The sequence below is a fragment of the Pygocentrus nattereri genome, chromosome 13, assembly GCF_015220715.1.
Source record: "Pygocentrus nattereri isolate fPygNat1 chromosome 13, fPygNat1.pri, whole genome shotgun sequence".
NCBI classification, from domain to species: Eukaryota; Metazoa; Chordata; class Actinopteri; order Characiformes; family Serrasalmidae; genus Pygocentrus; species Pygocentrus nattereri.
The window spans coordinates 35,236,411-35,258,291 of NC_051223.1; the positions used below are offsets into that span (position 1 = coordinate 35,236,411).

General features: G+C 40.1%; 1 protein-coding gene across 4 annotated transcripts in view; it reads left to right on the top strand.

Moving 5' to 3' along the window:
* rgs7b (regulator of G protein signaling 7b) overlaps nucleotides 1–21,881 on the top strand; it is a 200,659-nt gene that overhangs the window by 72,216 nt on the left and 106,562 nt on the right. For all 4 annotated transcript variants that reach the window (XR_005131336.1, XR_005131337.1, XM_037544257.1 and 1 more), the window contains exon 3: nucleotides 19,638–19,734. Coding sequence is in view for 2 of the 4 variants with exons in the window: in XM_037544257.1 (XP_037400154.1) it covers nucleotides 19,638–19,734 (97 nt within the window). In the remaining 2 variants the exon portion in view is untranslated. The remainder of the gene's footprint in view (nucleotides 1–19,637; nucleotides 19,735–21,881) is intronic.

The window sequence follows — 21,881 nt, forward strand, 5'->3', positions numbered from 1 at the left end:
TCACTTTTTACACACAAGCAAAGTTTCAGTTTCAGATTTATTTACAATTTAGTTCCAAGTTTAAGTTGAATAAAAACTGGCTTTAAACTCAGGATCACAGATGAGCTCCTTTACTATGTTGATCTGTAGGTCTGTTCATAAACATAAACCAGCCCAAACTAATTTACTATAAAATGAATTGGTGTTTGTAGAAATTCAGAAAAAAGCCGCGTCAGTCTCGACTGCATATGTGGACATATTTCTATATTGTGCTCTATTTACACAAAGTTAGGTTAGTTCATCATTTATGTTGAACAGACTCTCCCAAAGTTTTACGCTGCTGCGCTGACGTTGAACCGCGTGCTGCACTGGGTCGGTATGACCAACAGGTCAAAACCAGCTCTAAACAAAGTGACCGCTGGGCCCTGATTGGTGCTCTGGCTTTGTGCTTCTTTCCCTTTAACATGTTACGTTTTTATACACACAGAAACCAAAAGGAACGACAGATTTCTCAAAATGTAGGAGGAAAAAGTCGGTTATTAGACTCTGAAATGTAGTGGAGTGAAAGGAAAAAGTCGTCCAAAATGAAAATAATTAAGTAAAGTATAGATACATGAAAAAAAAAAACACTTAAGTACAGAAACTAATTACATTTACTTAGTTACTGTCCAACTCTGACCATTCCATATGACATACTGTAAAAAGAGGCAATAAACATGAGATAAACAAATTTATACTGTAACAGGATCACATTGCACAGTGAAACTAGTTTGTGGCTGTGTGTGTGTGTGTGTGTGTGTGTGTGTGTGTGTGTGTGTGTGTGTGTGTGTATACAGTGCAATAATATTTGGTGGTCTAACAAAGAGAGAATGACACTTTCTTAAAAGCATCATGGAACAGCCATCATCATAATACATAAGTGAGCACGTTTGTAATGAAAACAGTCGCGGTAGCTGTCCGGCATGAAGTGTAATCATGTTTGACAGCTGGATGCTGTTGACAAGGTTAGGGGTAGTAGTTTTCCAAGGGGAGTAGAGGAACACACCTGCCTGTCTGCGGTCTGCCTGCTGAATATCAATATACGTGGTCAGTACACCATCGCCCTTTCAATGCATATAGTTTACTGTCCCTGCCTACAGAGGCACTGCATGACGGTCTACAGAGGCACTGCATGAGCAGCACTGATGCTCAGTCCATCTTAAAAGGTTAAATTCCACAAAAACAATCAAATTTGCCCCGGTTTCCCCATTTAATCTAAGTCTAGACAGCTAAGACATGTTGGATGCCTGAAGTTCGCTTTTTTTAGTTTTGCAATGGAGCTTCAATGTTGCTACAGCTTACATTTGCATTTACATTATATTTATGGTATTAAGCAGATGCTCGTATCCAGAGCGACTTACAGTTTGATCAATTTACACAGGTAGGTGAAGGTAGTGTTAGGAGTCTTGCCCGAGGACCTTTATTGGTATAGTGTAGGGTGCAGTGTAATATAGCTACTGTGTATGCTATAAGAAATAATAGAAGCTTATGTGCACAACTTAACACCAGTCAAACTGCCTGACTAAATAAACCACACATAAACCACATCGAGTTGTAACAATCTCTTGTTTATGTGATTTATGACACTGTCCAACATACTGTCATCTGTAAACAATAAAATGACTTCTACTAGATCCGTAATCTCTTGTATACCCAACACTGTGGTTTAAAGATTGGTCTGTTATTTATTGCCCTATGAAGATATTCTCTCTTTTTGCTCCCAGGTACTTTTCTATTGTTCCCAGGTCAGTACATGGTACAGTTATGTTCCCTGACTAAAGGCACTGAGATTTTCCCTTGAGGGTACCACCCCTGTGACAAGAGGGGCACTGGCCCGTTTCATACCATACGATTTTAACCACATCCATAACCCCACACAAGAAACTAACCAACCCTATTTTCCACCATAGGAGTCGTAACCCAGCCCATAATCCCACATGAATGAATCAGAACTGCAGTCCTATTTAGGAGACATTAACTATACCCATAATCCCACAAATGAACATTAACCAGACCCATAATCCCACAGAGGACCTTAACCTAGAGCGATAATCCCACAGAGGCTCTTTAACTAGAGCCATAATCCCCCACAGAGATTTTAACCTGAATCATAATCCCAAACACAAGCTTTAACTTGACCCATAATCCACTGTAGGAGCTTCAACATGACCCATTATCCCCCTGTCTGTGTTCAACCATAACCGAAGCATAGTCCTACATAGGAAACATTAATCAAATCCAAAATCCCACAGAGGATCTTTAACTTGAGCCAGAATCTCCCAGAGGATTTTAACCTGAATCATAATCCCAAAAAAGTGAAGGTTCCTAAATGATTTTTGATATGTTTGGTTCTATAAACAGACTCTTTACAGTATGTTCTTCACATTTGCACATCACAAATGGTTCTTTAAAGACTCCTTCATTCCAGTGATAGTGGTTGTTCCATGATATCAGTCCAAAGAACTCCTTTTGGCATCTTTATTTTGCAGACCACTGATGATATGGAAGCCTCACGGACTGTTCTGTTCAAGGACAAGTCTATTGACATGTTTTCCTTTGTTATCCCTGCATGCATTCTTTTTCATCTCTCCTTCACCTTTTATCTTTAAGCTCTTCGCTTCCTTGCTGTTCCACTATGCCAAGGTTCACAGATTCCATTCTTTTCTGATAGTCCAATCTATCAGACACTAAACATCAGAAAACACACATAAACTAGACAGATAAAAAGAAGACTGCCTCTTCTTTGAAGCAGTACACCTGTGTGCTTGTGCTGTCATCACAGGTAGAAAGAATAATGCCCAGTGTTAGAATCTATGGACAACTGTTTTCAGACAAACCTTCTTACAATGGATTAGTACAAGAGTTATTTTGAGACACAAAGCCAAGGCCTACTACAGGGTTCAGGTGCAATAAGCTTCCTTGCTGTACCAAAGCTGTTTACAAGCCACTTCATGCGAGTCGAGTGTCAGGTCTCTGGGATGATGTGAGTGGGAATGTGAGTTGAGTCTGAAGTCTTTAATATTGCGTTTAGTTTGATCTTGTTTTTAGCTGCATTGAACAGAAGTAAACCACCACTAGAAACCTTTCAGGTTCAATACAACTAGAAAAAAAAAAAAAAAAAAAAAATATATATATATATATATATATATATATATATAATATAAAAAAAAATAATTGAAAGAAGTAGCCCTGTAAATAAATAAATAATCATTTAAAAGACAGAGGGTCTTGATTTTTTTGTTTTTTTGGACCACGTCACATGTCTTCATGTATGAATGTCACACACACAGGTTCAAAACGAAGGTCTGACTCGATTTTTAGGTCAAAATGTCTAGAATTCAATTACACTGATGAAGATTTGATGACAGTAGTTCAATTCACAATGATGTATTCATATTATCAATAGACATGCCCTTAATGGCTCCTGAGTGGCGTAGTCATCTAAGAGTTGACCCTATCCTCCAGAGATCGCCACTTTGATCCCTGATGATGCTACAGCACCTGGTGAGGCCTCTCTGGGTGGGTAGGACAGCCCCAACTTCTCAGCCATCAACTAACGTTATGCTGGTCAGCACAGGCGGCTGTTAGGTGATGTTGGCGGTTTCCTCCAAGCGTGTCCAATGATGATGCGGTGGTGCTTCAAAGGTCTTGGAAGGAGCCTTAGCCTTCGCCCTCCTAGCGGTATCGTGTGATTGGGGGAGTCCTAACTACTGGGTGGAATTGGACAAGACTAAATTGGGGAAGAAATCCGAATAAAAGAAAAAAACACACCCTTGACCAGGTTTTGGCTGACTTCCCTCACAATAGTCAGATTCATCTGCTTGCGGGGATCCGAGGCTCAACCAGCATTTTAAAATGGTCTTCTGCATCCGACGTGCAATCCCACATTTCCAACAGAGAGCTCTCCAAATCCCGAAATCCTTTGATAACAAGCTTGTATTATCTGGATATAAGATATTTACATAGACAAGCACACTTATATTTCAATACGCCAAAACGAAATATAACGTCTTTTTTGAAACCTTCAAATGTTACATGTGATTAGCTGAAATAATGGCTACATTATCTACAGACAACTGTTAAATCTCTTTAAATGTCCCCAGGTGTCACGGTTGGCCCCTCCCAGTCCTGTCCATGTGCGTTTGTTTTGGTTTAGTCCAGCACCTTGTTTTGTAACCCCGTCCCTCGTTATCCCTGTGTATTTTAAGCCCTGTGTTTGCCCCTTGTGTTTGCTGGTCTTTGTATCGGTCTTTGTTTGATGTATCGGCCTGTGTTTGATGTTTGCTTTGTTTCTCTGTGTTATTGATTTGTATTCCTGGTTTTGTCATGTCTGCCCCACGATCTCTCCGTATTGGCTCAATGACCTTGGACTGTTATGACCATGATCCTGGATTTGCCCTCAATAAAAGTCGCTTACCTCCGCACATGCGTCCACTACCTCGCCCCCCGTTACACCAGGATGTGTGCTTGATCTTCACACTTGGCTTTTTTTTTTTTCTGCAAGATCATCAATTCTTTCTGAGCTGCTGAGTGTTTATGATGTTTCTCGTGTTCTTGATAGTTGAGCTACAGCTAAAAAGCAGCTAGTGTGTTTGGTTATATGACGTGCAATTGGGTAGAAACCTGCTGTTGGGGGGATGTCAGTGCAAATTGTAGCAGTGCATGTTGGGGAATGTAGTACAGTTCATTGTGAAATGGACTAAAATGAATAGAAAATCAAAATAAATTAGGGCTGGATTGCATTGTGCCATGGGCTTGAACTGGCCCACAGGCCTTGTGTTTGACTCATGGGCTGAAGACCCTGTATGTAGATTGTATGCCAATTCTAGCTAGCTAGCATGATAGTTAGTGTTTTATTTTAGTGGTTGCTGTGGTGAACTACTCTATAATTCCAAGCTTGTTTGAAGTTTTGCTATGTTGTGTGTGGACACGAGAGTGAAAACACCGTTGCCCTGCAGGTTGTGGCTTCTTGGAAAGTGCTGTAACAAAGAGAGTGGGAGGGAGAGAAAGAAGAGTGAACGATGGAGTAGGATGAGGTGTGTTTAGAAAGAGAGATGGAGAGAGAGAGAAGTGGAAAAAAGAGATATAATGAGAGGAGAGGGAGGCAGAAGGTGTGAAGAAAAGATGGAGAGTATAAGTCTTCCTGATAGAAAACGGTTCAAAGTCACCGAAGTCATCAGAAAGGTTAGATTAAAACTCGGCCAGGCTCTGAGCCATTCGTCAAACAGCTCTAGTGAACAGTGGGGAAAGGTTAACGCGGATATGAAGTGGAGACAAAGACCGTCAAAGGAGAGAAAATAATATCACAGAAATGGTGGCTAGTTTCACAATTTCAGTCCACGCGATCAGGAAAATAGCTCAAACTGTCCCAATGGTTCTGTGCGTCAGTCCAGATTCACTTATGAAGCATTGTAGCATCAGTTTCTCAGCACAAGCATGAACAACTTGGTGGAATCCACCCTCTCATTCAGTGTTTTAAATACATGCCAGTTGCTTTCTTCTAAGAAACATACAGATGTGGCAGATGAGACCAGATTTACCACTGATCTGTTGGATTTTCCCCACCTGCAGAATCAGATTTGGAAATGAAGCAATCAATTTTATATTACTGTGTTTATGAATAAGAATTTTCCTTATTTGCACAACATCTGTTTGCTTATGACGTCTCACACACACTGTGAACATGGTAGTCAATCATTCAGCAAATAGAGCAAAACATTTGCCTCATTTAAGTTCTGAAAGCACTGCTCTCTCAGAAATAGTGGTAGCAACCTGGCTGGGGCAGTGCCCCTCTTGGCACTAGGGTCAAATCTCAGTACCTTTAAGTCAGGGAACTTAACTGTACCATAATCCATTGAAATGATATTTTCTAAGTTGTATTGACATGTCTTCTTATTTATATGATGGTTTGATGATTTATATGCTGGGAAGCTTTATACCCCTCTAGCCGACACTTAGCATTAGGCAAGGTGACCTTAGGCATATATGTGGCTACTCAACGGCAGTCCAGCCTATTGGTCATTGCTTTTGTCAGAAATGGGTGCAACTTAAAGTAAATGAGTTAATTACAACAGGCATGTGGATCCCAGATAGACAGTTAAAAATAAAACGTTCTATGCAAGTATATTTACGGTTCATCAAGGTACAAACAATGTAACTGTACCCTCAAAGGTACAATACTCGTGTTCCAATTGTGAACCTTAAGTTTTTCCAGGTTATTCCATATGTATTTGTACCTTTTCATAACCTAATGTTTTAAAACAGAACAATAAAATAAAAACCTGGAGGCTAGACGGGGTGTGTGGAGTGGTGTGGAGTACAACTTAAATATGATTTCAATGGATTGTGGCACAAATATGTTCCCTGACTAAAGGCACTGAGATTTACCCTTCAGGGTACCACTACAGTGACAAGAGGGGGACTGTTTTTTTCTGAGAGTGTGGTCCACCATCTAATAGAAATAGGCCTTGGCAATAGCTCAGTAGTCACATGATGAGTCAAGTCAATGAACAGAACATAGGAAGCTAGGGAAGAAGAGAAAAAGTGCAGGATATGAAGAACAATATGTAGATCAGTCAAAAGCGTGGGTTTCTTTGAGGATCTGCAGATGTAAGTTATATTCAGAATGCTGTAACTGGAACACTTTGACAGTCTAGTGAAAAATTGAACTTGACAGCGAGTCACGGGTTCTGTGCAGACGTGCGCATGCAGTGCTGCGTTCCAGCTGTACCCGTTTTAATGAAAGTGCTAAAAGGACTGATGCACTCCATTGTTGAGGCTTGTTCTCAGTGAAACTGTACAAATGTCACTGTAAAACGCTGTAAAAGCATCTTGTCAAAGACAAACAATATGTTAATCAAGGCAAAATACAGCACAAGCCATTTCATATTTATAAAGCAGAGAAGCTGCTACATGATCTACTGTATCCTGTGATTAAACAGTAGTGTGTGTCCTCCTGGTGTGAAACCCATTTACGTCGCTTCTGATAACACGGAGGAGGATGAGTCATCACAAACAGGCTGTTTTCTGTTTGAACTGTTACCCAATACTGTCAGGAGTGTGTTTGTGTGAGTGTGTGAGTGTTTGTGTGTGACTTTAAAGAGCCCATATAGCTCAAAAAATAAAATTCTTTTTGAAAGAAGTTTGGTGCAGTGTGTAAACAGCACCAAAACACACCTCTCACTCCTCAGTTCATATAAAAACTAAGCTGCAAAAACCCCCCCAAAAAAACAGCCCAGCAAAACGATTCCACATTGTTTTTATGAGGTCATGAAAACCAACACATTTCCATATGTCCACCCATTCAGCCTTACAGCATTTTAGCTCCACCCATTCACACTAAAGAGTGTTACAGCCTGGATGTTGGACTGCTTTTTCAAAGAGGCACAACACATGATAGCCCGTCATAAGGCACAGGGGTAAAAGCAACTTGGTATAAAAGGACTTCAAGGCTAAATGATGAAATACAAGAAAAAATTTAAACTTCTCGCCTTTTACACTGTGAGGCCCTTAATGTAGATCCCCATGCATTTCATCACTCTCAAAACTGCAAAACTTACGCATTGATTTTATAGCAAGTGATTCCTCAGAGCAATCAGAATTGGGACCAATCGTCAGTGTGTCTTCATCACAGCCTCACCCCACATACACAAGATCAGCTTGAAGAAAAAGGCAGAATGTATGAGTAAATTAACCAAATGCTTTGTGCATAATTTGTTGACCAGTCTAGCTGTCAAAAACTGCTGTTTGCATGATTTGCCACTTATCATAGGGTTACCTAACACAGTACTAACACAGTACACAGTACTAACACAGTACACAGTACTAACACAGTACTAACACAGTACTAACACAGAACACAGTACTAACATAGTACTAACACAGAACTAACCCAGTACACAGAACTAACACAGTACACAGTATTAACATTGTACTGTAGCAAATGCCAACAGGCCAAATTCCTGCTTTACCTCCTTAATCTGATATTTCACACAGTCCAACTTCAACCAGAAAATAAAATCTTAAAAAATGAAAAGTGCTAAAAATGCTAAATGCTAGCCCGGTAGGTCTTTGGTTGATGATCATCTCACATATGTGTTTTACAATCCGTGGTCAAGTTACCAGGCTCTTTCAGACAAGTATCACAATAATCATTCTGCACTTTAAGGGATTATACAGTGTTATTTGTGTGTGTGTGTGTGTGTGTGTGGGTGTGGGTGTGTGTGTGGGTGTGGGTGTGTGGGTGTGTGGGTGGGTGTGTGTGCGTGTGTGGGTGTGTGTGTGTGTGGGTGGGTGTGCGTGCGTGCATGTATGCGTGTATTCGCTCCAGTTACTTGGTCAGTTCACAGTGCATTGAAGGTGAACCTTGCTGGAGAAAAGACCTTTCACCATATTGACATTGTTGCCATAGTGGACCATGTGCGTCACAGCTGTCTAGCTGACCCAGGGGCAGACAAGTGTGTGTGTGTGTGTGTGTGTGTGTGTGTGTGTGTGTGTGTGTGTGTGTGTGTGTGTGTGTGTGTGTGTGTGTGTGTGTGTGTTAGGAGATGAAGGAGAATAAGATGTATTCAACAGCATTTAGGACATCTTCTGCTCTCCATGCCTATTCACTCTCTGGCTCAGAGAGAGAGAAAGAAGATTTGTTGTGGTTATGAAGCGAGACATCAGTTGTTTCTGTTTTCATTTAAAGGTATACAGTATACAGTATATGATTCTAGAAAAGGGTTGTTGATATTTGAAGTCAACAAACCAAATACGCCCCTCCCTTCAGAGCTCCTTCAGAAGCAAGGTGAATGCCACAGGGTTAGCAAACTTCATAGCCTTCAACCCCTTCACAAACATTGAACAGACACATGACATAACATTACAGTCAACAACACAGCACATAATGTAACTAATGTCAAGCAAACTGGTACTACTACTGTGAAGCTAGCAATTTGCTGTAATGGTATGGCAGTTAGGCCATATTCACGTGCCTCAGTTTCTTGTTTGAAGTTTCCTGTTCCACCTTAAATGGTGCAGAAGTTAGGCCATATTAAGGTGCCCCAGTTTCTTGGTCGAATTTTCCTGTTCCACCTTAAATGGTGCAGCAGCTGAGTCTTGGTTCCTCTCAGTGGTGGTTCTTGATGATCTGGAGGAGTTTCTCCTTTTGAGTCTTGGTTCCTCTGTGTTTCTTCTTGATGATCATGAGGACTTTCTCCTTTTGAGTCTTGGTTCCTCTCAGTAGTTCCTCTTGATGATCTAATGGAGTTTCTCCTTTTGAGTCTTCGTTCTTTTCAATCTTAGAGGGGCTATCCTTACACTTGGAAGGCTGAACAACAGCTTTTGGGCAATGATGGAAAAATAAGACAAGTGAGTGCACAATGTAAATTTACAGTGTACAATCAATGTTGGTGGGGAGTTATTTAATTTTATTTATTCTAAAACAGCAAAGCAACTCACTCACACCAGGCAATTAATTAAAAAATCTTTCGTTTTTTTATAAAGTCATTCTTTCCTTCTGAAATGAGCTCCACTGTTTGTTTATTATATCCAACTTCACTTGCTTACATTAATGATGGAAGCAATATCAGAAAAGGTTTTATGTGTTGATAAACTGAATAAATTCAAATGTACTCATTATAATCTTGCTGGTTCCACTCTGTTATGTGACTCAGTGGCTCTGGTTTGTCTTGGCCAGAAATATAAAATCACAGATTAGTCATGCAAAGGTCCTAGAACTGTGTCACAGGCTCATCTTCAGTTCAGTGTAGCCTGCAAATAACCTGTGGTTAATTTAAGAACAGAACGATGTGGTAAATGTATACAGAAAGTACAGGACATGGTTTAGTGAAAAACAAATAAATAAATAAAAGCTTTACCTCAAATGTAATTGATCAGCCAAGACATGTTTGATGTTTCTTTAGTTTTGCACTGGTGCTATGAGGCTAATAAATACTAAATATTAGTGATAACAGATCATAGCATTTCATACACTTCAAAACCATAATTTCAGTGCCTGCGACGTTTGAGTATTTACATCCTTCTACAAAACATTTCTCCTAAGATCTTGATTTTACCTGACTGTATAGCACTCATAACCAGGGGTTAAATTTGGTCAGCACGCAACTTTTGGTTCATGTGAACAGCAAATAGAGCTGAGCTTCAGTGCTGCATTTGGAAATTGGTGGATAATAAAAAGTTTGCATGTATAAATTATCAATATTATAAATATAGAAATATTTGTAGAACACATTGATTTCTGTGGATGAATGCATCTGCTTTGAGAACAAAACAATCATGAGAACAATCTACAGGTTACATCAAAAGTGGCAATCATCGGGGTCCAATCACTGCATGCACTATGGAACCAGTTCATAGAATGGCTTCTATTTGTAGTAGATGTCGGGTCTGAAAATGAGATGGCTGTAAAAATTTGTTCCAAATGACCTTTTTACTATGGTGTGGTAAACCACAGAGTTTTTCACAAATAAGTCAAAATGGATAGTAAACAAACAGTAAACCTAAAGTACATTATTTGGACATGACGTCTTGTTGTTGAACCCAATGAACTAAATAACTCCACAGCAGTTATTCCTTTATTTCTAAACTCTAAAGTGCTCATAACTTCAATGTTTTTAGTAACCAGCTCAAAGTTTAGTTAATGCTGGTAGAAAGCTATTCAATCCTTGTTTTTTTTTCACTTTTATTATATGTATGATTAGAATTAGCCATGTAGAAGTACCGCATCTTTCAGTGTGCTGGCTGCATCATCAATCCTAAGAGATCTAGAGTTGTTGGTGTCTTTTTTTTATGATTCTTTTGATTAAAAAAAGTACATAATTGCACATTTAGTTTATGACTTATCATTACACTAGAATTATGTTCTGTATTGACAGCCTACACTTTTTCTTTCCAAAAAACAAAACTGTATACAACAAAAACATCTCGTCAAATTCAAATCATAGTGAAATATCTCTGCTTACAAACACAAATGTGGTATGGATTGAAAGTTTAGGGTCTGGGCTGAGTCACAAATAATGAAACAAAAAGTAAAGAGCAGCATTTCGAAGCAGGACCTAGGGGGCTAAAACAGTTGAGCGTTGTCTCTGCTCTAGTACACCTCATTCCACTCAGAGCTTAATAATTAGCTGAAGAGTTGGATCAGGCGTGTTAGAGCAGGGAAAGCTGTAATGTCCTCCAGGAACAGATGTGAGATCTTACAGGCCTCGGGGGTGGTTGATTGCGTAAAGCAGGAAATTTGACAACTGAGGTGAAGCTACAAGAAGTTTGATCATCTGAAAGAGAATAGCAAAGTAAAATGGGTCCCCCTTTATAATTAAGTGTCTCTGATAACTGTGAAGTCACATGTGAACAACATATCACTGTTGTTGGAACAAAACCTTGTATCTCCAAAATGGTAACTTTTACAGTAGAAGGAAAAAACATACTTTACTTTTAATGTAAGTCAATGGAACCAGAATTCTTTCCAGGTAATTTTGGTCCATTTCTTTTGGTCCATTCATCATGAAATTCATATACAAGTTAAAGGGTAACAGGCATTTTCAAATTACATCAAAAACTGAAAAATGTCAAAAATGGAGATACGAGGTTTTCTTCCAAAAACAGCGACATGCAACACTGTAAATACTAGTGATTTAGTCACTCTTATAGATTACAGAAGTACAACTTACATAATTACACAAGCGTTCTTAATACTAAATAATAATAAGTCTATTCTCTCTCATCTAGATACACAAGGGTAATAACAAGTGTAATTACATTGTAATCACTGGAACAGCAGTTTTTTTTTTCCCAACAGTAAAAGGAAGTATGTATTAAATTACATTAAGACATTACTTACATTCTATCTGACAGCTTTCCAAACATTCAGCTAGCATTTATGTTGGTAGTGCTGTGAGATTGTAAACAGTTTCAACTTTAAACCATTCTGTATATGTGACAGTACAGTAGACGTCCCCTTATCTTAAAATGTAACTTTTATTACATTAATTAAATGTGTTGTGTTTCACCCCAAAGCAACGTCTATATTACCACTCCATTATTGCACAATAACTGCATAACAACTACACAGGAACTGCCCACTTCTTTAAAAGTGTAACTTTAACACTGCACTACAGGAAAGTTCCTCTTTAGAAGTTAAACTTGTGTAATTACACGAGGACAAACTGAAGCTGATACACGTGTAATTATGTAATGTATACTTCTGTAATTCATCTGTAACACTGACTAAATCAGTAGTTACAGTGTTGTTATATATGTTGTTCCTGTGTAACAGTTATTAGAGACACTTCATATGAAGCAGGACCGAAAGACTCATAAAACTTCATGATTTCTCTGGATTTCTCTGCCTCATAAGTTCTGGAAACAATGAAATTTGAAAGAAAGAGCACTCACCCCCTAAAGCTTCCTGTCATAAAAGATCATTTACTATAAAACAATGAACATTAAAGTTAAATATTGCCGCAACTTTTGCTGATATTCAAAGATCCACCTTGCTTTTCACCCAGAGGTATGGTGAAGTGATGATCTACAGCAAGACATCTTTCACTGTCTTGTTTCAGCTCAGAGCCAAAGGTTCTGCAGTTCACAAATCTGCCATTGCTTTTTTGTTCTCATTCGTTCATCTATCATTTCATTCCGCTATCCATGGTGGCCGAGAGGAGGATGGACTGCCTATTTGAGTGGTTCTTCCTCATGATTTTAAGGAGCTTACATGGTTCTATAAAAAGCCTTTTAGGAAAAAATAAAAAATTCTATGTAGCACCAAAAAGGGTTCTTCTATTATTATCCTGTCAAGCCTGAAACAATAGAAGAACCCTTTTTGATGCTGTATAGAACCTTTTTCAAAACAGAAAAACACATTCTCCATCAGTCTGAAGAACCTTTTCACTGTGCAAAGAATCCTTTAGTCATGCAAAGGGTAGTTTGACTATTCATGATTATATACTAAAGCATTCTTTACTAAAGAACCCCTGAAAAACCATCTTTTTAAGTGTGCAGCTTTGCATTACACCTACCGCATGTTTGATGCATTATTACAGTATTGTTACAGTAGCCATACAATAGTGTTTGACACAATACAGGATGATGTATAAAATTTACATTTAAATGTTTATACTAGGCGTGAATGCAAAACATTATTGTAGATTAAACGTTTTTTTACAGTGGAGCCAACTAGTGAAAAAAAACCCATAAAAACATTTCATCCAGCCCTTCCCTATGGATAAACCTCCCACCACTTGTAGGGAGCGTGTACACTTTTTATGACTAACAATTTTAAGAGATTTTTATTTTAGATTAATACAAAACCACATATATTTATGTTTTGTAACAAGATGACACCGCCTGTCCTCCCCCTTCCCACCCCAAGTGTGTCGGTACTACGTTCATGACCAGGCCAGTTCATTACAAGGCTCCGTGTCATTAAAAAATAAGTAAAAATAAACAAATATAGTCTTAGAAATAAGTAAATAAATAAAATGACAAAAATAAATACATACATAAAAATGACAGCACAATACTTCTCTTTAAAAACTCTACAAATCTTAAATATTTGTCCATTTTACATCTGTACACTTCTGAACGCCTGAACAACTTAATTAACCTTTTTTTCATATGTGGAAACCCATTCTTGAAATGATGCTGGACCTGCTTGCAAGTACACGTTTTGGAAAAAGATGTAAATTTAATGTAGTGATGAGGCACTGGTTTAATTTTGGGGGTGAGAAGCCAGTAGTGCTGTGATCAGACATCATCTGAATATTATACCCTGATGAAACAACACCACAGATGACCTTGTATTCCATGGTGGTCTGACACTGGTTTAGCTGGTTACCCAACATGGCCATACCAGCATACCATGAATGGTGCTGATTTTCCTAGCAGCGTAGACAGAGAATGGATTGTGTGAGGCAGCTGGGCAGACAGAAAAGATCACATCAGACTTCAGCTTTACTATTTCTCTAGTACCTGAGCTTATTAAGGTTGGAGTGTCATGAGGAAGCCACTTAGCCCTGTTTTGCTCCCAGGCTGCTCCAGCATGGCTCGCAAACCCCATTTCCCCAGCACAACACACCTAAAAGAGAGTAATCTTGTTCAACGACCCTGCGGCGATTATAGGGTGAAAAAGTTAATCTTTCAGAGGGTGCACTGGTTGGACCTATTTGTCTTGTGTTCAGGCCCTGGGAAGGCAGCGCTTTTGTCCTGAGTATTTAACCCCTAAATAAGATAAGATAGGAACTGTAGAACGGTGTCTTTGTCACTCTGTTTTTCAGCTTCAACTCAAATCAAATCTGTGCTTGAGGAACACTGGCCTGTTGGACCTCAGTGATTAGTTTTTGTCTGTTTGTTTACTATGTAGATTTCAGTCAGCATAGAGAATAATCACAGGTCACCAGCGGCAACGTGTGTTTGCGCTTGCACGTAAAGCATCTGACTTTAAGTCCGTAAGCAGCTAATCGGGAGAATAAGAAGTGGCTAATCGTGGCGGGACGCAAAATCGGCTTATGCGAAGAGGCTTGAGTGTGTCGGGTCAGTCGAGCCAGTCAAAAAGGTGGGATGGTGGCCTATCAAAAGCTCACACCTGCATGTTTGGGAGCCATTTAAGGGGGCTTGAGGCTGTATGTGCTCCAAGTATCTTATGCAATTAAAATGGGACTTTTTGGATACTGTTGTAAGAGGAGGTGTAGCTCCTACTCAAGGTTTTAGTCAGTCATAAGAGAGGGGGAGTTTATGCTAATGTGTAGGGAAGCAGAAAGAACAATAGATGTTATGCAGAAAAGATTGAGGCCAGTTCTAGCCCCGAATTCCCAGTTAAAAAGGGAACCTTCAAACAGTCCTTCAAGAACTCGGGACAGACTGATTCGATCCATTTGTGAACTGGGTAGCTGAACTTATCTTGCTGGCAGCCAAATGACCCTTAGACACCTAGCAAACATCTCTGCTATCAGAGCAGGCTAGGCTAGCATTAGCTAATGTTTGCTTTAGTTTGTAGAAATTGTAGTTTACTGAAATCATCTGCCTGCGTGCAGACAACCATAAAATGATCACATCTTTACTAGAAGAGTCTATGCAGTCTATAGCCTGAAGTTTATAGACAGTGGACCCAATGTACTAAATCATATTTGAGCCACATGCTAAAAGAATATTTTCCATCTGAATAACATTGCTTAAACTCCCAGGATCTGATAATATGTGCTATAATGCTGCCGCTCACTGAGCACTTTATTAGGAACACATCCTTGCATCTGCACTCATTTTATCAGCTCCACTTACTGTATAGGTGCACTTTGTAGTGCTACAGTTACAGACTGTAGTCCAGCTGTTTCTGTGGTACTTTGTTACCTGCCTTTCACCCTGTTCTTCAATGGGCAGGACCCCCATGGACCATAGAGCAGGTTGGTAGGCTATTCTCGGTCTAGCAGAAGCACCTGCTCTCATATGCACATATGATATGATATGCATATATGGTACCACCTTAAGTTTACAGTTTTATAGATTCTCTCCCTTGATTCAGTTTGCTGGTAGAAATCCGAGAACCGAAATGCCCTTCAGGATGGCGGCAAGGATTTCTATTGGCAAGTGCATAAGGAAAGTCTGAGGGTCTGTTTAGAAGTACTTTGTTTACTTCCTAAAACATGAGTTTTTTACTTTATTCTGCACTGCCGCTTCAGACTGGCTACTGAGTTGAGTCATAAGTTTTGCGCATTACAGGACAGTCCAGGCTGCACTGGTGGGCGAAAATGCTGAGGTTTTTCGTCTGAACACCAGTGAGTGTGTAGGAGAAACAGCATGACGGTCAGATTGGTGGAAAGAGAAACTGTGAGGGGAATCGGCGGGAGGAGAGACAAGCATGGAGAGCAAGAGAGAGTCAGAATGAGCACGAGAGAATGAGTGACAGCACGAGAGAAAGTGTGTGTGTGTGTGTGTGTGTGTGTGTGTGTCAGTCAGAGTTGGACGTGTGGGCAGATGAGCCATGTCTGTGTGTAATGGGGTCAGCACTTACTGTGAGGCAGAAGATGACGGTGATGGCAAAGAACAATAGGACAGGCCTTTTTGCTGGTTACTATTCCCAGCTGAATCCGGAGTCACTGCAGGCTTTTGTTCTTAATGGAGCCCTGATTCAAGTCCACAAAACAGCAACAATGACAACAATAACAATTGTAATCATTGGTCAGACTCCAGTTTCTGACTTACAAACAAGGTTCCTGAGAGTGCCAGTACCAATCATTTAGAGGGGTTTGATGTGAAATGGTTCATTGTAGAAAAACTTACTGACTCAGATTTTCATTCCAGTGGTGGTGATAGGAACCAGGAGTTGCAACGTTGGCAATGCAACTATAGCTATATTATTTCTTCTTCTTCTTCTTCTTCTTCTTCTTTCGGCTGCTCCCTTTAGGGGTCGCCACAGCGGATCATCTGCCTCCATCTTGCCCTATCCATTGCCTCCTCTACTTTCACACCAACCATCTCCATGTCCACCTTCACTACATCCATAAACCTTCTCTGAGGTCTACCTCTTCTCCTTCTACCCGGCAGCTCCATCTCCAACATTCTTTGAACAATATATCCACTATTCCTCCTCAACACATGTCCAAACCATCTCAACCTGGCCTCTCTGGCTTTATCTCCAAACTGCTCCACCTTCACTGTCCCTCTGATCTGCTCATTTCTAATCTTGTCCATCCTTGTCACTCCCAACGAAAATCTCAGCATCTTCATCTCCGCCACCTCCACCTCAGCCTCCTGTCTTTTAGACAGAGCCACAGTCTCCAAACCATCATAGCAGGACGCACTGCTGTCTTGTAAACCTTCCCTTTCACTCTTGCTGCTATCCTTCTGTCACACATCAGCTCTGACACCCGTCTCCACCCACTCCATCCTGCCTGCACCCTCTTCCTCACTTCTTTTCTACACTGTCCATTGCTCTGGATGGTTGACCCAAGATATTTGAAGTCATCCACCTTTACGACCTCTACTCCTTGCATCTTCACCTTTCCACCTGCCTCCCTCTCATTCACACACATGTATTCCGTCTTGTCTCTACTGACCTTCATTCCTCTCCTCTCCAGTGCAAACCTCCACCTCTGCAGATTCTTATAGCTATATTATTTACTATTTCATATCACCAGTGGTCCTACACATGCCTTCTGAGAATTTATATGTAAAGTTGATTGTGGTGACATCTGAAAATATGTTTTTGATTGGCATTATGTAGGTTTGTTATATATATACCTCTCCACCATGAATAGATTTATGCCTGAATCTGATCTCAACAGCATCGTAAAACAATGTCATTAAGTGCCATTTTTGTAACTTTCAGAGGTTTTAGATGCAGAGACCACATCTTTTGTGCACCAGGGCTGTCCAGTGTTATCCGCAAAGGGCTGATGTGGCTGCAAAATTTCATTCCATCTGAGCAGAGCTCACTTGATTCCATTTGTTTAATCAATTGCTCAGCCATCAAACAACTGCTCATGTGCTATACACCGTTGTGACTTTGGTTGAAGCATAAATCAGGACTGACTGAAGTTTGTTGATGAACAGTTTGAGAACCACTTCAATAGACCATAGATCACAAATTAGGGCCATAATTATTTTATTCAGTTTAGATTTGAAATTGATTTAATTTGAAGGACAATATGCTAAAACGAGACTTCAATTTGATGCATACACAGCATCATCTAGTTACCCACACTGGAGGAATATTCAGCAACAAATAAGACACTTCAGCCAAAATTGGCATAGGGCTGTAGGCTTGTATGTCAGATGATGGCACTAGAGGTTACAATTTGAAAATATGTTTTATTGTTTTATAAAAGTAGAGAGAAATTGGTAGGCGTTCATGATGGATGTGTAACAGGAGCTGCCTCTTCAGATGAGCTAGTGAGCTAGCAATTACAGGTATGACGTTGGGTGATGGAAGAGACTTGATGATGTGCCAAGATTTTACCTTGTCAGAAGCATTTTCACTGTTTTTGGACCAGCTATCATCAGCTAGTTAGTGATAAAGCAGCACCAGGACTCTAAAAACATGTACTTGAAAGGTAAAATAAGGCAAGGTACACCAGTAAAACTAGAAGTTCCTCCCTTTAGACCTCCACTTGAGTAAAAGTACTAAAGTATTTACCTTCAAATGTACTTAAGTATAAAGTAAAAGTACTAAAAGAGTAATTCTGGCTCTGATGTCCTGTTATCATTTTTATAACCAGACTGGCTTCATGAACTCATTTCAGGTGAAAGTCCTCCAGCGTCTCTCTTGGTAAACCAGTCTTTTAATAGAACGTCATTAATTAGTGACGCTGACGTCTATTAAAATGATCAGAAGCACAAAACACTGAAGGTAAACAGTTTCCATCAGGGAGAACCGAGTGGCTCTGAAATCACTTTTTACACACAAGCAAAGTTTCAGTTTCAGATTTATTTACAACTTACAAGTTACAAGTTAAACTAGCAAAAAAAAAATTTAATTACTATAAAATGAAATGGTGTTTGTAGAAATTCAGAAAAAAGCCGCGTCAGTCTCGACTGCATATGTGGACATATTTCTATATTGTGCTCTATTTACACAAAGTTAGGTTAGTTCATCATTTATGTTGAACAGACTCTCCCAAAGTTTTACGCTGCTGCGCTGACGTTGAACCGCGTGCTGCACTGGGTCGGTATGACCAACAGGTCAAAACCAGCTCTAAACAAAGTGACCGCTGGTTCCCTGATGTTATGTTTTTATGCACACATAAACCAAAAGGACCAACAGATTTCGCAAAATGTAGTGGAGTAAAAAGTAAGATATTTGTCTTTGAAATGTAGTGGAGTGAAAGGAAAAAGTTTCCCAAAATGGAAAAACTTCAGTACAGATACACATAAAGAACTACTCAAGTACAGAAACTAGTCACATTTACCTCTTTACTGTCCACCACGGCCAGGACTAGCTGCCCTACCTCTACTTAACACTGTATCATTGCCAACATTCAGAGACTTTTTTGTAGTAGCAAAGAATAATATACTTACTCTCAAAACAGTCACACTTTACAATCATGTTGAGATATAAAATGGACTTTTCCCAGATGTGTGTGTTTGTGCATGATAAACGAACACACACACACACACACACACACACACACACACACACACTGTTAGAACACTGGTTCCTCAAATGGTTCGTCAAGTACTCGAGTGCCTGTGTAAATTAATGTAGGGCCAAAATCTCAATGTTCAAAACTCCAGACCCCAGCCTTTTAACACAGAAGCCTCGGGCCTTCAAAACAGCTGCACCTGCACAAGCTGAATGCAACTTTTTTTCAACACATTTAGCTCCCATACAGACTTCAGAATGTAGCAAAGAAATTTATGTAAGAATTTCCGGCTCATTCTCCCTCTTGCACAATATTCAGTGATGAGTAGGATGTGTAATTCCTGCCATGCAAAGCAAATGAGAGTACGGAATGAGTACATATAATTACAGAGAGAAGTTATCCCATGATTACATAGAAAAGGAGCTTAATTAAGGAGGGTGTAATTATCTTGATTGTTAATGATGTGAGGCTGTAAAACACTCAGTTCTCTGGTGTTCTTCCTTCTCCTCTCATCTCCCCTCCTTCTCTCCTCCTCTTCTGCAGATGGAGGACATCATCGCTCGAATGCAGGATGAGAAGAATGGCATCCCCATCCGCACAGTCAAGAGTTTCTTGTCCAAGATCCCCAGCGTTTTTTCAGGTGGGTTACAGGTCACCCTACTAAAACCCTTTTTGACCTTTTTTGATTGTTTTGGCTGTTGATCTTTGTTCACACAGCGGGCAAAATTGGCCCAAATCTGATCTTTTTCTCCTTTTGTGACACAGATGTGAGTCTGTTTGTCAGTGTGAACAACATTTATTAATTTCAATTTGAGACGCTTTCATATGTGGTGCGAATTTACATCAGTCCAACTTGACATTTGTCATAATTTTGCACTGCTGAGAATCATAAAAATTTAGGCTGATGATTCTGTACCAACAAATTAGAAGAGACTTATTGCAACCGCTTCGTATTTGAAGAGATTTCAAACAAAACAGCCAAACACGGCTGGAGGACACCGAATCCGAGGACACGAACCAAAGCATGTACCCCATTTTACGGTGAACTTGATGAGCCGAGCTTTCAACCATTGGAATTTGGTGAGAAAATCAGATTTGGGCCACATTTACCTGCTGTGTAAGCTTTAGTGTCCTAGAATTACATTTGTGCTTCAGTGCCACTCTAGAACAAACGTATTTAGTCATATTGGACATTACTGAAAAGGGACAGTGTAGAAAAGAGGTGAAGAAGAGGGTGCAGGCAGGATGGAGTGGGTGGAGACGGGTGTCAGGGCTGATGTGTGACAGAAGGATAGCAGCAAGAGTGAAAGGGAAGGTTTACAAGACAGCAGTGCGTCCTGCTATGATGTTTGGTTTGGAGACCGTGGCTCTGTCTAAAAGACAGGAGGCTGAGCTGGAGGTGGCGGAGATGAAGATGCTGAGATTTTCGTTGGGACTGACAAGGATGGACAAGATTAGAAATGAGCAGATCAGAGGGACAGTGAAGGTGGAGCAGGTTGGAGATAAAGCCAGAGAGGCCAGGTTGAGATGGTTTGGACATGTGTTGAGGAGGAATAGTGGATATATTGGTCAAAGAATGTTGGAGATGGAGCTGCCGGGTAGAAGGTGAAGAGGTAGACCTCAGAGAAGGTTTATGGATGTAGTTAAGGTGGACATGGAGATGGTTGGTGTGAAAGTAGAGGAGGCAGTGGATAGGGCAAGATGGAGGTAGATGATCCGCTGTGGCGACCCCTAAAGGGAGCAGCCTAAAGAAGAAGAAGAAGGACATCACTGAAAAGGGAGATGAGAGAACTTGTGCAGTGGTGTCACAGAATCCCTATCATGGGGGTTGTGTTGGTGTGTTTGAATGGCCCTCATGAACTCCTATACTTTTTATTTCTCAAATTTACCAAGGATGTTGCACTGAAATGACCCAGAAAGTCATGCACTTTATGGCCAAAAATATGTGGACACCTGACCATCAAACCTAAATGAGCTTGTTGGCATCCCATTCCAAAACCATGAGCATTCATATGGAGTTGCCCCCCTTTGCTGTTACAATAGCCTTTACTTTTCTGGGAGGCTTTTCCGCAAGATTTTGGAGTGTTTTTGCGGGAACGAGGGCGCAGTTATGCTTGAACAGAGAAGGGTTTTGCCCAAACTGTTGACACAAGTTAAAAGCATGTTTAATTGTTTCAGATTTGCTGAATCTGAGGATCCATGCACAGACCTTAATAAACAGATCATTATCCTTCCTCCACCAAACTTCCCTGCCTTGTGCATTTTAGTGTGTAGTGCTCTCTTTGCATATGCCAAAGCCAGATTCGTCAGATAGTGAAGCATGATTAATCACTCCAGAGAACACATCTGCTCCAGAGTCTAGTAATGGTGTGCTTTACACCCCTCCAGCCAATGCTTAGAGTTGCTCATAGTGATCTTAAGCTCATGTGCAGCTGGTCTATCCTGGCATTGGTCATTCCTTTCAACAAAAATCACACCACCTTGAGAGCCACAACATTTTATACCCATTATATTGAAGGACATTTTAGCATCTTGGGTGAAAATATGTCCTAGCAAATGTCCTAGTATGGACTAGAAATATATAATAGAAAAAAGAGATTTCCTTTGATCTGCTTTAGGCTTTAACTATAAGATAAAGCTTTAGCTTACAGGAAACGTTTCCAGAAAAGTAGAACAGTTTCTTGTAAAATGTCTCTCAAGATTCTCATTCACCAGCTTCTTGTTCAAATTTCCCCGTTCATTCCCCATGTTCTTGTGTGTGCATGGCCTAAACAGTGTTTCTATGAC